We start from the raw sequence: 14,254 nt of genomic DNA on the forward strand, positions 1-14,254 counted from the left end.
TTACCTATAATCTGAGTGCTACAAATCTAGGGAGGAAAACGAATTTTTGTAGCTGTGCTCTAAAAGTCTGGCTTTCTACTCGCCACGAGACTACGCTTCCTATGTCCTCTGTGGGGCACGCGCAGAAGTCTTATAATGTGGTGTACATGGGACTGGACGAAACTGAGCCTCCTCTTTAGGAATATTGTGTTGTGGGAAAAAAAATTGTGCGATATTGCACAAAATCTACCTCCTTTTGGGAGGCTTAATAAGTAAACTGCCCCACCGTGGAGATGCGGGGTATCGATCCCCGTACCTCTCGCATGCTAAGCGAGCGCTCTACCATCTGAGCTACATCCCCAGCTTTGAAATCTTCACTGGCAAAACAACAAATATTTATTTTTGTTAAGAACTTGAACCGTTGCAACACGGCCTATATAGCCGTGGCTAGCGACAACCTTTTCTTGAAGCTATCGGAAAGCCCAAGCTCCATTGGTGAAGCATGTGTGTGTGTGTGTAGCAAAACGAAATGGAAAATCCTGGTTGTAAATCGGTGGACTCTTGATCTTCAAGGTCAAAATTTGGGCATTTTAGTTGTAAATCCTGGCACAGATACCCTCTTTAACTAGTTTGCCCTTTAACAAAACATGGCCAAGAAAATGAACTATTGTTTTTTTAGCAATGTCCTGAAGGACACTAGAGGTCTTTTTTTGTGCTCAAGAAGGATCCAATAATATCATGCTTTAAAGCTCCATGATAACTTGCATCGTTGTCATCATGGGAGATGCATAAGCATGAGTCTAGCACTGAATGATGTTAGGCCTTGCCCACCGAGCATGATGCATGACTCGTATCTGGATCGGTCATCCGTAGACAGCCCCCTCAACATGCAAAAGGGGGAAAAAAAGGGCCCAAAATTGGCTGCACCGGTGGAACTATGAGAGACATTTGCGTACTTTGGCATCTTTTTAACACCAAATGGCTGGCTTCACAAAAAAAGCAAACATGGTTCAAGAGCAAAAACATTAACCTCATGCAAATAGGGATACCCAATTTTGAAAATTCATGGAAAGCCAAAATCTTGGTGGGATGCCTCACAAAGCCAGAGAATTATCCATGAGATTGCCAGTCTAGTAGCACACGCTATTGGCGAGAGAATTCATAAAGACACGGTGCCTTTTGGGGACACTTTTGTACCTTCTTTTAGCATTCAAGCTTCAGATCACTTTGACAACCCAATCATATTGTGACAAGTGGCACTTCTCTCCTTGCTCATTTCTCCAAATCAATCTTAGACAATCAAGGGTAATGAGATTGCAGTCAGGATTGTTGGGGCAAGCTAGCCGCATGGGAAGATGTTGAGGAGGCAGGCAAAGCTCCATAGTATACGTGGACCAAGCGCTCCATGATGGCAATGACAATGGAGCGGTATATGTTATATCTTTTATATTAACATGAGAACCTCGGATGCAACACGAGGAGCGCCCGAGCAGTTTAAATCGGTCTGCGTTCTAAGTCTGAGGTCCCTTTTAGATAAGCTTTGAGTTAAGCTCTTTCATGAGCTCTTGAGGAGTAAAGGAATCTGATTCCTATGATTTGAAATAAGGAATTATTAGTGGGAAGACCCAGATCATCTAAAATGGAAAAATCGATCCCAATCAAGAATTGAAGGATGAAAGAATTTTCGAAGATGGACGATGAAAGAGAGAGAGAATTGGAAGGTCAAAAGTTCTTACATTCGTTATCAAAAGTTCATCCTCCCTACAAACTTTTCTAAAGATTCCTCAAACCTCAAGTCTTCAAGCATCTAGCTTATAAATGAAACTGTTAAGAGTAGAGCCAGGAATCAAGCTTATTAATGAATCTATTAAAACACGTCTGTACGGTGGGTTTCATATCTTCCGTCTTTGCAAGTAAGAAATCTGCACAATCCTCTGAAATCTGAAACTGAAGATGAAGCTCCTCTTTGGTGAGCCATCTTCCTTCTTTGTGTGACGGATGTGTACATCCGTCACAGTCCAGGGTCGGGGGGCAGGGGATTGTGGCCATCCATCTACAGGCGGTTAAAAGCCGTAAATTCCTGCCTAAAGCCGCTCGATGAGTGACACATCAACAGATGGAACATGGTTTTTTTAAAGCCAATCATTGGCACACACATCAATGCCTGTAACATGGAAGGTCACTGTCAACCTCCCGTAAACTGCCTGCAGTCGTCGTCAACGTCCCGTGATCTGCTTGGGGTCACTTTCCTGCCCATAATGCTCCATGCACGTCCCCGTCTCTGGCCCCCCTCCCCTGGCTTGCAACGGCCGGGAATGGTCGTTTAGTGACCATTCCCTGTTTAAGTCAGGCTCCCGGCCTCCGCTGGTCGCCCTAATTAAAACAGGTAATGGTCACTAAACGACCATTCCCTACACCTTCCACACCCTGATCCCTGCTTCGTAGCAACTGTGTGCCCCAAACTGATTTTTGTTCAAAATGTCCTAAAACTTCTAAAGAACTAGAAAAGGTATAATTGGAAGGTAAGGGTAATAAGGCTAATTTTAACAGCGCAGTCCAGACTCTGGAGTCTGCATGAGCACATGCTGTCCACACTGCACCATAAAGCGTCCTGGTGTAGGAGACGGCAAAATTGAAGGGGGTAACAAGGAAGGACTGCCTGGTGTTTGGGGAAGGGTGGGGGGGTAATGGCCAGCAGTAAGAATAGATCACAAAAAAGGTGCTTGGAAAACAATAAGGAATAAATTTCACTGAGTTCTTCCATATGGAGGCTGGAGATGTCAAAAACTTCCCTCTATAACCATATAACTAAATACAATATTGCACAAGTCAAGACATTACACACTTGACCCGATCAAAAATAATCGAAGTTAAAAGAATCAGGAGTTCCATTTTGACGCCGGTTGCTGCTCATCTTCTTGCTTGACCATGCTTTTTTTCTGCTTTTGATTAAATTTTGCAAAAGAATACCAAATGCCTCCAGCTGTATTGATAGCCAATCCAGTCACATTCAAAGCATGGACCTTCACTCCCCCCAGCACAAGAAATCCTAGAGTCTGATTACAAACACAGAAGGAACAAGTGAATATCGATCAAAACTATAGATAAGGACGTTTATCTGCACCCATATATAATTTTCCATTGAGCAAGTTATTAAAACATGATTGCCCACCAACAACACACGTGCACGGGGGCACACACACACACACACACACACACACACACATGCTTTCTTCATCGTTTTGAGACTTTAATACAAAGGAAGAAAGTGACATCCAGAGTTCATAAGGAAGTAGCAACAATGGGCTAAACATCAAAAAGAGTTTCCGATCAACTCATGAAACATACGCACACCACATGTGCACATGCCCACAAATAAGCTCATGAGTGTGCACATGCACGTGCACACACGCATACCATCCTCTCATTACACACATGCCAATCTTTATGTGCATGCACACGACCATCACCTATGAAAGCATTCATAAGTTTATGAATCTTTGTAGGGAAGACTTCCTCACCGTCGTGCCCACTCCTTTCAAAACACCAACAATGGTTGTTGTCAAAGCAGAGTTGACTGCTGTACACAGGAACATTGTGTAGTTCAACACTATTCCCATGATCAAAGAAACAAGGAAGAGCATCAGGAAGCCAAAACTTTTGATCTGTGACATAAAACAGCAGAGTGTTTATATGTAAGGATGGGCTTTAACACAAAACAATAAGCAATTTGCACAATCAACAAATGCCCCAGGAAAAAAGACTCAATCCTAAGAATGCCCAGGTTAATAGAACGACAAAGAGAGTTTTACTAAAATGCTAGGAACACCCAGGCAACCTAAATACCAGACATTAGTAGAAGTCGGAGCAATGAAGCTCTCTCTCTCTCTCTCTCTCTCTCTCTCTCTCTCTCTCTCTCTCTCTCTCTCTCTCTCAGTTCACTCTTGAGTAATAGGTCTTGAGTTCAAAACCTGTCGGATAAATCTTTGAGGTCTCTTGGGCTCTTTGAGACTGGCAGTTTAGGAGTACCAGCAGAGGCCAGGATTTGGACCGTTGGCTAGAGCCATGAGATATCAAGATCAGAGATGCCTCGGGTTATTTTTGCTAGAGCTGCACAGACACAGGGAGAGTCGCTTGAGGAGATCAGGCAGTGGGAGACATTCACAGAGAGACATCACTGATTTCTTTAGAGCAGGGACTCGGCAATCAAAGGAGCAAGGTTCACAGCAGACCTCAGAGCCCACCTATACCAGAGGTATATTAGTTGACAGAGCCATTGAGCTCGGGAGAGCTAGACATCCACATCTACAAGGCCGACCACGACATCCACGAAGGCTCCGGACTATTCTAGCACGACATGGGAGGTGTCCCATACGACTATTTACAGAGGCGAACATTGACAATGCTCTTAAACAACCGATGCAATACTTTCTTGGACAACGCCCCATGCCGGGGATCCTTGGGGATTGATGATGATTTTAATTTTTCACTTTACTTCATTGTTATTTTGTACCCAGACATTGTATTAGATCCACCAAGATTGTATAGGTTTGGTCTCATATGTCATTTTGGCCTTTTGAAGACGTTTAATATAACATTCCATTTCATATCTCTCTCTCTCTCTCTCTCTCTCTCTCTCTCTCTCTCTCTCTCTCTCTCTCTCTCTCACACACACACACACACACACACACACACCCCACAACGCAACAGGGAGTTACCCTCCAAAGAGAAGAGGCACTCAGAGACAGGAGACAAAGGGAGCCAGGTTTTCAGATGCCCCCTCTGAGGTCTCTACTAGCAAGAAATGACAGAGATAAGAGCTTTCCACCAAGAGACTGCACAGTGCATGGCTCATCTGAGATCAGAGGCATATTCTCCTGATACCATAGAAACATGCTATGGGGAACAACGGAGAACAGGTCCGGGTCAGGACGGTAAAAGTTAGGGAACAAGATCCCTGCCCGAAACGAAAAAACTAGAAGTCATTTTTTCTCGATATTTTTGAGCTACATGTATGTCCGATACAGCTAAGAACACTTTTGAGCATTGAATTGCACCAAAATAGACAAGAAACATAACTCATAATAGCTAAAAAATACGCCAATGCAATATCAATAGCATGAAGTTGAATACAAGTACATAAGTACATGCCTCAAGGGCACCAAATGACAAATGATAAAGAGGCAAAAAGAGGCTAAAGCCTAACTAGGGAGGGTGTGGCGCCTGAGCCCATAATGGCACATCAAGCCCTAAAAGTGCTTGCCTCATGAAAAGGCGGAATATGAATCTCCACATCCTTAAAGTCAAAGTCATCAAGGCTAAGCTAAGATCACGATCCGCCTCTACCTCATCCTCTGAATGCTCATTGGCCGAAGTGGACTCATCCTGTGCCATCTCTCACTCAATGAAGGGATCTACCTTCTTTGTCCGTCCCTTGCAAAGGATGTGCAAGTTAGCGCTCACAAACACTAGATCATTGGTCCTCTTGACCCCAAGACAATTCCTCTTCCTAATGGCAATGTGGTTGTACACTCTCCAAAGCTATTCCAAGCAACTAGAGCTCACGGCCTGGCCAAGAACACGAACGACAAATTGCTGCAAATCAGACCCATCTGATCCACAATCCTCCCACCATAGTGCCGCCCCAATCTTGGTGTGATCCAACTATGCATCTAGAGAACCTTAGGAGCCCTTCTTTTGTTGTGTGTGTATGTGTGTGTGTGTGTATATATATATATATATATATATATATATATATATATATAGAGGGAGAGAGAGAGAGAGAGCTGATCCCTAACCTTGCGCCGGCGGTTTTTGTCGAGGTGAGGGCAGTTCAAGATAATGTACAACCCATTTATAAGCTCCATATCACTCTCTTGCTTTTTGCCTTGAAATACGGCTCACTGGAACTAGAGGACGACAAACTCTCAAAACTTTCTCAAGACGAAGAAAAATATGGGCCATCCTCGAAACAAACACGTTTCTTGGATCCACTTGTCACCTCAAAAGTGGACTTCCGCTGGCCCAAATAACCGGGGAAAGCCACTAATTTCCTCTTCTTCCAAGAGTGCTTCAAGCCTTTCATTATCTATTTCATCTTCTTTTCAAGAGCTTTGTTCAGCTCTTTCTGCCAATATAGTTTCCACACTTTTGCACTCGGCTTGTCTCTCAGCTTCCTTCCCGACTTGAGAGGAGAATCAATGGCCCCTCGCCATCTCGAGTGAATTTCATCCATTAGGTAGGTCTTCAGATGCTTCACATATTTCGGGTTCTAGGAGTACTTCATCAATCATTTTACACACTCGTCAACCTGCAGCAGTTGACGTTTGTACTCCGCTCTCACAAAGTTCCCCACCAAAAATTTGCATAAATATTTAATCTTCGTTGTTTTCTCTCGTTCCCACATCAAGGTTTAACTTCTCTTCACCTCCTAGTAATGAGGTGTTGTCTTTGTCAAATTCTCCGCGAGAACCCACATGTGCTACAGAGGGGATCGGATCCTCCATAGAAGAAGAATCTTTCCGAGCTCTGATACCACTATTACATGCTTGGACACTTCAAACGAGAAATCGATAGCAACACACGAGCAGAAACTACAAAATCATTGAACTTGACGAGAGAGAGAGAGAGAGAGAGAGAGAGAGAGAGAGAGAGAGAGAGAGATGGCACGGCGAAGTTCCGCGCCCAGATGCACTGGTTCCAAAGACTGGTGCCCCTTTCGATTTTTCTTTATTTTTGCTCGCCGCAACAACACAACTCTTGAGGGTCCTCTGCTCTCTGACTTTGCATCTAGATGCTCTCCAAAGTGAGGCCCCAATACAACGGTTGCCCAAAAGCAGAGCCACGAAAAGGTTCGTTTTAAAAGCATTTCACCTAAAAGCAACTGCTCTCAAGAGCACCTCGTAAAACTGACCAGCAGCCAGCAACGCAAAACGCCAAAATCCGTATAGCCTGCCACGTCAATATCAACAGCGGAAAACGCAAGCATGCCAGTGCAATTTACGAAAATTACTCCTAGAGGTCAAGCTTTTGATCTTAGGGTTTTAGGCCCCTCGACCGATGCTCCATAAGTTCTTTAAGTTGTCTGGGTTAGGATTAACCCTCCTTTTATGTCATGTGACACATCCAACCCTATGTGTCCGTGGACAAGCTACAGCATGATCAGGGTTCAATTCAGTCCAATCAGTCTAGATTAAGAAGTGATCTGGCACTTTTGTGAGTCTATTCGTAGACCGTGCATGCCCAGTCACTTGGTATAGATGCATATCCTCTGGTTGCACACAACATGATCATCAATATTTCCTTCAGAATGCATCAGATTAAGTCAGGGGATTTTTCAAGTGCATTTAGCCTATTTTCCCTATTTTTGGTATTTTCACTTATTATTTTTAAGTGACTTTCCAACAAAAGTAGGTAGGGCAATTTTTCTAAGTTAATATATAAGCAAACCCAAGTTAGCACTTTCTGGCAGAAGAGGCAACAGGAGCTTCCCGCTCAACAGGCAACTTCTCAGCAGTACCCCCTCAGCACCCCTAGCGTTTTTGGACCCCCATCTTCGCCGAGCCTTTCTAGATCTCTGGCGTTCCCATCCACTGTAGGATCACCATCCTCACCAGCATTTCCTAGCGACTACAGATCCCTATCATCGCCATCAAGTTCCAGTTTGCTAGCGTTTTTTCCATTTCAGCCTATTAGCGTTTTTGGTCTCCAACAAGCCAGCGTTTTTGGCAAAGGACACAGGCAGCCCCAACGTTAGTGTTTTTCAGCCCCTGCCGCATCAGAACCACAGCGTTTTCAGCCCTATGGTACAGTAGCAGATTCAGCCCCATTGGTTGCAGAAGATCCCCGATTTCCAGCCCATAAAAACGCAGCAAAACAGTCATTTTCAGCCACCAAAACAGTCCCGAAAATCAACAGTTAGAAGACCACAGATTTCAGCCCTAAAGTCGTCGTCGTCATCACCGTCGTTGTAACAGACTTGGACACTCCAAGTCAAGAATCAACCGCGACAGCACCAAATAACCACTTCAAAACAATTCACAGATCACAATAGATTTGCACTGGCCCGGCGGAGTTCCGTGCCTAGAGATATTGGCCCCAAAGACTGGCGCCCCTTTCGGTATTTCTTTTTGTATTAATCAATCATCAAAGTACAAGAGAGCGGTTAGGGTTTCACTCTCAGACTCTGCGTCCAGATGCTCTGAGAAGTGAGGCCCTCACCACTAATTTAAAGGTTACAAGGGATGCCCAAAAGCAGAGCCCCAAAAGCTTTTAAAATCAAAAGCATCAGTTCTCTCTCTCTCTTAGAGAGTCTTTTCTTTTTTTTTATAAAAAAAAGGCAAAAGCAAAATTCGCGTCGCTCATCATTTTCCAAAAAAAAAAAAAAAAATTATAATAATCCGCCTCCGCAATTTCCGGAATTTAGGGTTTTTGGCAAAAATTAGGGTTTGCAGGAATTTTAGGGTTTCTGGCAGAAATTAGGGTTTCTACTGTCCGCCACGTCATCACTTTGTGACATACCCCCCTCTTGAAAGCATTGTAATCGACCACGATTACGCCTGCAAAACCGACAAAAGCCATAAACCGTCTTAGCAGACACTGACTGTTAGTACCTACGTACTAGGAACGCACATCTAGCACATGTACAATATCGACAGTCACATCACACGACATCACAGGACATCACCAGACATTCAACATTCATTCGGATCTTAGACCATGATTTATCGGCAATGTAGCTAGCAATCACATCTAGGTCCAATCGGGACCTCATCGATGTCCGATTGACTAACCCCTATTGCAACCATGTCTATTCGAGATCAATCAGACCAAAATGCTGCAGTCATTTCGGCTATCAGTTCCTGCACTCACAAGAAGTCAAGAACAAATCAGTATCATAATCAGGAATTCCATTTCATAAAGTCATCCAGCAGAATACTGTCAGCTCTCAGTATCCCTGAAGCTCAAAGAGACATCAGTGACTTTAGTATCAAAATCGAGGCATCTGTTGACAAAGGAGCGGATTAACTCCCCTCTTGTGCATCCCACTGCACCAGATCTTCGGCCAAGCTGAGTTTCTGGGTTCCGTTTGGAGTAGACTATGCTAAACCAAAACATCGAGGTAAAGTTTCACAATCCGAGGAGTATCTGCTACGTCCTCCTCCTCCATCCACTTCGCGTCAAATGCAGGAAAGTTCTTGAACTTAACCAAGAACCCGCCTTCGGACTTTACCTTTCTTCGTATCATTATGTGGCAAAATCTGTTCAGGAACAAGGATCTCCTCGTTTTCTTCCACTTTGGGTTGCTCATCAGGCTCCCCATCATCAGGCACATCACCCTTAACAGGGTTCAAGAGACTCACATGCAATGCATTATGAATCCTCCAAGTATCTGGCAGTTCCAATCGGAAGGAGACATCATTTATCTTGTCAGTAATCTGGAAAGGTCCGTAGTATCACATACTAAGCTTTGGAAAAAGCCTCTCCTTTCCCTTTTTCTTTCTTAGGCGTGCCTTCTCAAAAGTAAGAGCACCCAATCATCCTCCTTCAGTTTCCAGTTGCGACGATGGCGATCCGCTGCCTTTTTCTGTCGTTCTTGAGACTTCTGTAAAGTCTCGCGAACCTTGGCAAAAGCCGTATCCAAATCTCGCGAATATTCATCCGCTTCAAATTTCTAATCTTTCGTGCTTAGGAAGGATGGAACCTTCGCAGCAGTTTCAACAATCTCTCATGGCGTCTTCCCCGTCGAAGAGTGTATCGTGTTATTGTAGGCAAATTCCACCAAAGGTAAGTTCTTTTCCCATTGAGTCTTCTGATGCGAGATACAAGACTTCAATAAATCTAAAATCACTGAATTGGCAATCTCAGATTGCCCGTCAGTCTGCAAGTGGAACGATGACGAGAACTGCAACCGCGTGCCAATGTTCTCCCAAATTGCCTTCCAAAACAAACTCATAAATCTGGGGTCTCTGTCGGAGACAATCGTCTCAGGCGTGCCATGTAATCGGAAAATCATCGTGATCATTCTGTATTCTCGGGAGATTAAAAAAAATGAAATCCATTTCAATATTTTCCCAGGGGCGGGTGGGTATGGGTAAAGGCTGTAACAATCCCTGTACCTTATGCCTGTCAAACTTGACCTTCTGGCATACCAAGCAACTGCGCACAAACTCTTCCACATCCTTCTTCAGCCTCCGCCAAAAGAAATCTCTCTCTACCCCTTTCATGGTGGTAGCAATGCCGCGGTGACCCGTAAAAGGTGGACAGTGGCAATCAGTCATAACCTTTTCCCTCAACGGCTATGTAACTCACAACATAGTCTTTTTCATCAAGTAGCCTTCCCGAAGGGAGTATCCAGCTACTGTCTCCCCATCCCGTATCCGTGTGAAAATATCTGCAAAATCTGTATCTGTGGCACACTGATCGACCATATCCTCGAAGCTCCTATGATGTATCGCGGAAATAGCCAGAACCAACGGTTTCCGAGACAAAGCATCTGCCACCACATTCTTCTGACCCTGCACATGGACAATCTGGAAGTGGAACTGTGACAAGATGTTCACCCACCGCATCTGCTTTTCCGAAAGCTGCTTCTATGACAAGAAGTAGCGCAAACTCTGATGGTTTGTAAAGACAGTAAAATCCGCTCCGAGTAGGTAATGCCGCCACTAAGTAAGAGCATGGATAACCGCCAAAAGCTCTTTCCCATAGATCTGTGCTGTCATCTCTGGCCTAGAGAACAAACGGCTCTCGTAAGCTATGACATGGCCTTCTTGTAGCAAGACCGCACCCAGACTACGACCACAAGCATCACAATATACTTCAAATGACTTCTGCAATTCCGGCAAAGTCAAAATAGGTCTCGTAGTCAATTTTTCTTTCAATGTCCGAAAGGTAGTCACCTTTGTGGGTCCCCACGAAAAAGGTACTCCTTTCTGTGTCAAGGTATGCAAAGGGGAAGCAACCTCTGCAAACTTTCGTATGAACCGCCTGTAGTACGAACACAGTCCCAAGAAGCTTCTAACTTCATGGACATTCCTCAAATCGGGCCAATCACGGATAGTCTCTATCTTGGCCGGGTCCATTCGCACTCCTGCTGCTGACACAATGTGTCCCAAAAAGTGTATCTCTAGTAGGAAAAATTCACTTTTCTTTGCATTAATCACTAACGTGTGATCTCGTAATGCCTGAAAGACTTGAAGCAGATGATCTCTGTGTTCTGCCTCATTCTTGGAGAAAACAATGATGTCGTCAAAGAAAGTGCCAACAAATAGTCTGTACTCTCGAAAAATCCTGTCCATCATCCGGTTAAATGTCGCAGGAGCATTGGTTAAGCCAAAAGGCATCACCAAAAACTCAAATAACCCAAAAGTCGTCCGAAAAGCTGTCTTGTAGACATCTCCTGGTGCTATCCTGATCTGATGATATCCACTCTTCAAGTCAATCCTGCTAAAGCACGAGGATCCCTGTAACTTGTCGAGTATATCATCGATCCTAGGAATTGGAAATCTGTTCTTGATGGTGATTTCGTTGAGAGTGCTATAATCGATGCACATTCTCCAAGATCCGTCTTTCTTCAAAAACCAACAACACTGGAGAGCAATACGGTGAAGTACTAGGCTGGACAAGACCCTTTTCCAAGAGGTCTTTCACTGGGTTCATAATCTTTTCATCCTGTACTCGGCTCACACAATAAGGTGGCCGATTCGGTGGCGTGCTTCCAGATATCAGATCAATGGTATGATCTTCAGGCCCTCTCAAAAGCAATCGGCATGAGCGTGGAGAAAAAAAATTCTTGGCGTTCTTTTCTTCAGGTCAAAACATATTCAACCTTTATCCATCGTTCAGTTCTCCCAAAAGAATGAGTAAGAAAACTGAAGTTCATCAAGTACAATCTCTAAGCCCTTCATTTATCAAAGTCGCTTTGTCGGCCCGGTAGTCAACCACGGCGTAGTTCTTGTGGTACCAAGGGATCCCGAGTAGAACGTCACTCACGTGCCCCGAACACCCCTGTCATTGCAAACGAAGTTTGCCAATGCTCGGTGTAATGGCAACATCCCATACGGATGCCAGTCGAACTACCTCCGCCTGTGGCGTCAGTCTGTCGGGCGTAGTTCCAAATCGAGCCGCCAATTCCAAGTGAAAAGAAGTTGGCCTTGGCTCCTTCAAAAGAGCTTCCTGATCCTTCGCTTTGCCCCGAAAGCGGCAAAGTTTGTACTTTCATTCATTAGATTCGGTGCAGGTCCCACGCCATGTGGTACCAGTTCTGCTTTTCTATCTGCCTTTTCTGCCACATTCCTCAGCTGCTCTTGAACTCTCAGACCTGTCATCGTCTTAATCATTCTGCTCTTTCTGTGCCTTATCAGGGCACTTTGCGGAAATATTTCCATGTTCCCCGCATCCAAAGCACTTCCCCTCTCTGATGAAGCGAGCTCTCTCCTCAGGAGTAAGCTTGGGTCGTGCATCCTTTTTTTTTCTCTGGGTTGCTCTTTTTCATTCAACTTTCATTCCCAGAAGTCTGTTCGGCTCGTTGTGTCATGGCCTCATCTGTGGGGTAGGTCAAACTGCCAGAGTGAATGGCAAAGCCCCGCTTCGCATGACTCATCAACTCCTAAATAGAAGCTGACTTCTATTCCAAGCAGTGATCTCGGATCTCTGTAGGTAGACCCAAGGTAAACTGCTCAATCTGTTCTCTGAACGAGATCTTCTTGAATGAAGAGGTGGGTAGAAAAGAGCTCCAGAATCTTTCACAATAAGAATTCACTGTATCGCTCTTGGTCATCCGGAGATGGTTCCAAGCAGCTCGTATATCTCGCTCAAACTCTTGAGTCAACCAAGAAGAAATAAAAAGCCTCTTGAATTTCAGCCATGTAACTGGCACAGTCTTGCTTAATAGAAGCGTGGACCACCAAGTACGAGCATTCCCCTTAAAGTAAGAGGCAGCTCTCCGAATCTTGGAGTGCTCTGAATAGCGTCCTCCCGCGAAAGCGATGTCAAACTGCTGTATAAAAGACAAAGCCTTCGAAGCATCTGAGTATCCTGAAAAGTATCAAACTTGATTGAGTGGCCACCTTCCTTAAACTCTCGGACTTTCTTGCTTTTATCTTCGAGAAAGTCATACTGGTTGGCTTTGTAAAAATTCTTCTTGTTCGCATAAAACTTTCCGTCATCGGAATCTAAGCTGTCTGTAGACGAGTCCTCAGTAGAACTGTCAGTCTCTGGGCGAGATGTAGCCTTCTTTGCCTTTTTCTTGCCCTTTCCGAAGCTTTGTTCCTTGCTTCGCTTTTTGCTTTTTCTGTCTTCTTCGCTCGAATCCGAGGAGCTAGAAGAACTGTCAGAAGAAGAAGAAGAAGAACTGGGTAGGTCTTCAAACTTGACGCGCTTCTTCAATTTCTTTGCCTTGTCAAATGTCGACCGACGACCTAAATATCCCGGGAAGTCAGTGCCTTTCTTCTGCTTTTTGCCGTGCTTTTTGGCTTTCTTTTGCGTGTCAAAAAGCTGAGCAATCCGTGCATCAACTACATAGTACATTCTCTAGTTCCTTCTCCGTATATTTCTTGGAGGCAGAAGGTTTTTTGAGAGCGGGTTTCGGGAGTGGTGTTGTGGTTCTCTGCCACTCCATCTGTACCTCTTTCAAAGAGGTCTGGTTCATATATTTTGCCATCTTCGGGTCCTTGGCAAAATTGAGCATCATCTTTGTTGCATCGCCAATCAATTGACGACGCTCCATCTCTCTTTGCTCCGCCTGAGTAGGCCGAGGCGGGCCATACTCTCTGTCTGAATCTTCGTTGTGATCCCAGCCCGCATCTCCAGATGCAGAGGGAGTCGACTGATCATTGCCTGAAGCCATAGGTGCCGCGGAAAAAAATTCGGGGATCGGATTTCCCGTAGAAGAGAAATCGGCCGTGCTCTGATACCACTGTAACAAACTTGGACACTCCAAGTCAAGAATCAACCGCGACAGCACCAAATAACCACTTCAAAACAATTCACAGATCACAATAGATTTGCACTGGCCCGGCGGAGTTCCGTGCCTAGAGATATTGGCCCCAAAGACTGGCGCCTCTTTCGGTATTTCTTTTTGTATTAATCAATCATCAAAATACAAGAGAGCGGTTAGGGTTTCACTCTCAGACTCTGCGTCCAGATGCTCTGAGAAGTGAGGCCCTCACCACTAATTTAAAGGTTACAAGGGATGCCCAAAAGCAGAGCCCCAAAAGCTTTTAAAATCAAAAGCATCAGTTCTCTCTCTCTCTTAGAGAGTCTTTTCTTTTTT

General features: G+C 44.6%; 1 protein-coding gene and 1 non-coding gene across 3 annotated transcripts in view; both read right to left on the minus strand.

Annotated features, from left to right (window-relative positions):
• Positions 1-267: 267 nt before the first annotated feature.
• Positions 268-340, minus strand: TRNAA-AGC (transfer RNA alanine (anticodon AGC)). The gene has a single exon. It is a non-coding gene; the product is annotated as a tRNA-Ala (tRNA).
• Positions 341-2,685: 2,345 nt separating this feature from the next.
• UTR7 (UDP-N-acetylglucosamine (UAA) transporter family) overlaps positions 2,686-14,254 on the minus strand; it is a 36,356-nt gene continuing 24,787 nt past the window's right edge. For both annotated transcript variants that reach the window (XM_086496390.1, XM_086496391.1), the window contains 2 exons: positions 3,501-3,644; positions 2,686-3,035 (listed from right to left, as the gene is read on the minus strand). In XM_086496390.1, the coding sequence (XP_086352516.1) occupies positions 2,859-3,035; positions 3,501-3,644 (321 nt within the window). In that variant the 3' untranslated portion in view covers positions 2,686-2,858. The remainder of the gene's footprint in view (positions 3,036-3,500; positions 3,645-14,254) is intronic.

This window comes from Adiantum capillus-veneris, chromosome 23 (assembly GCF_014529385.1).
Source record: "Adiantum capillus-veneris isolate H3 chromosome 23, ASM1452938v2, whole genome shotgun sequence".
NCBI classification, from domain to species: domain Eukaryota; kingdom Viridiplantae; phylum Streptophyta; class Polypodiopsida; order Polypodiales; family Pteridaceae; genus Adiantum; species Adiantum capillus-veneris.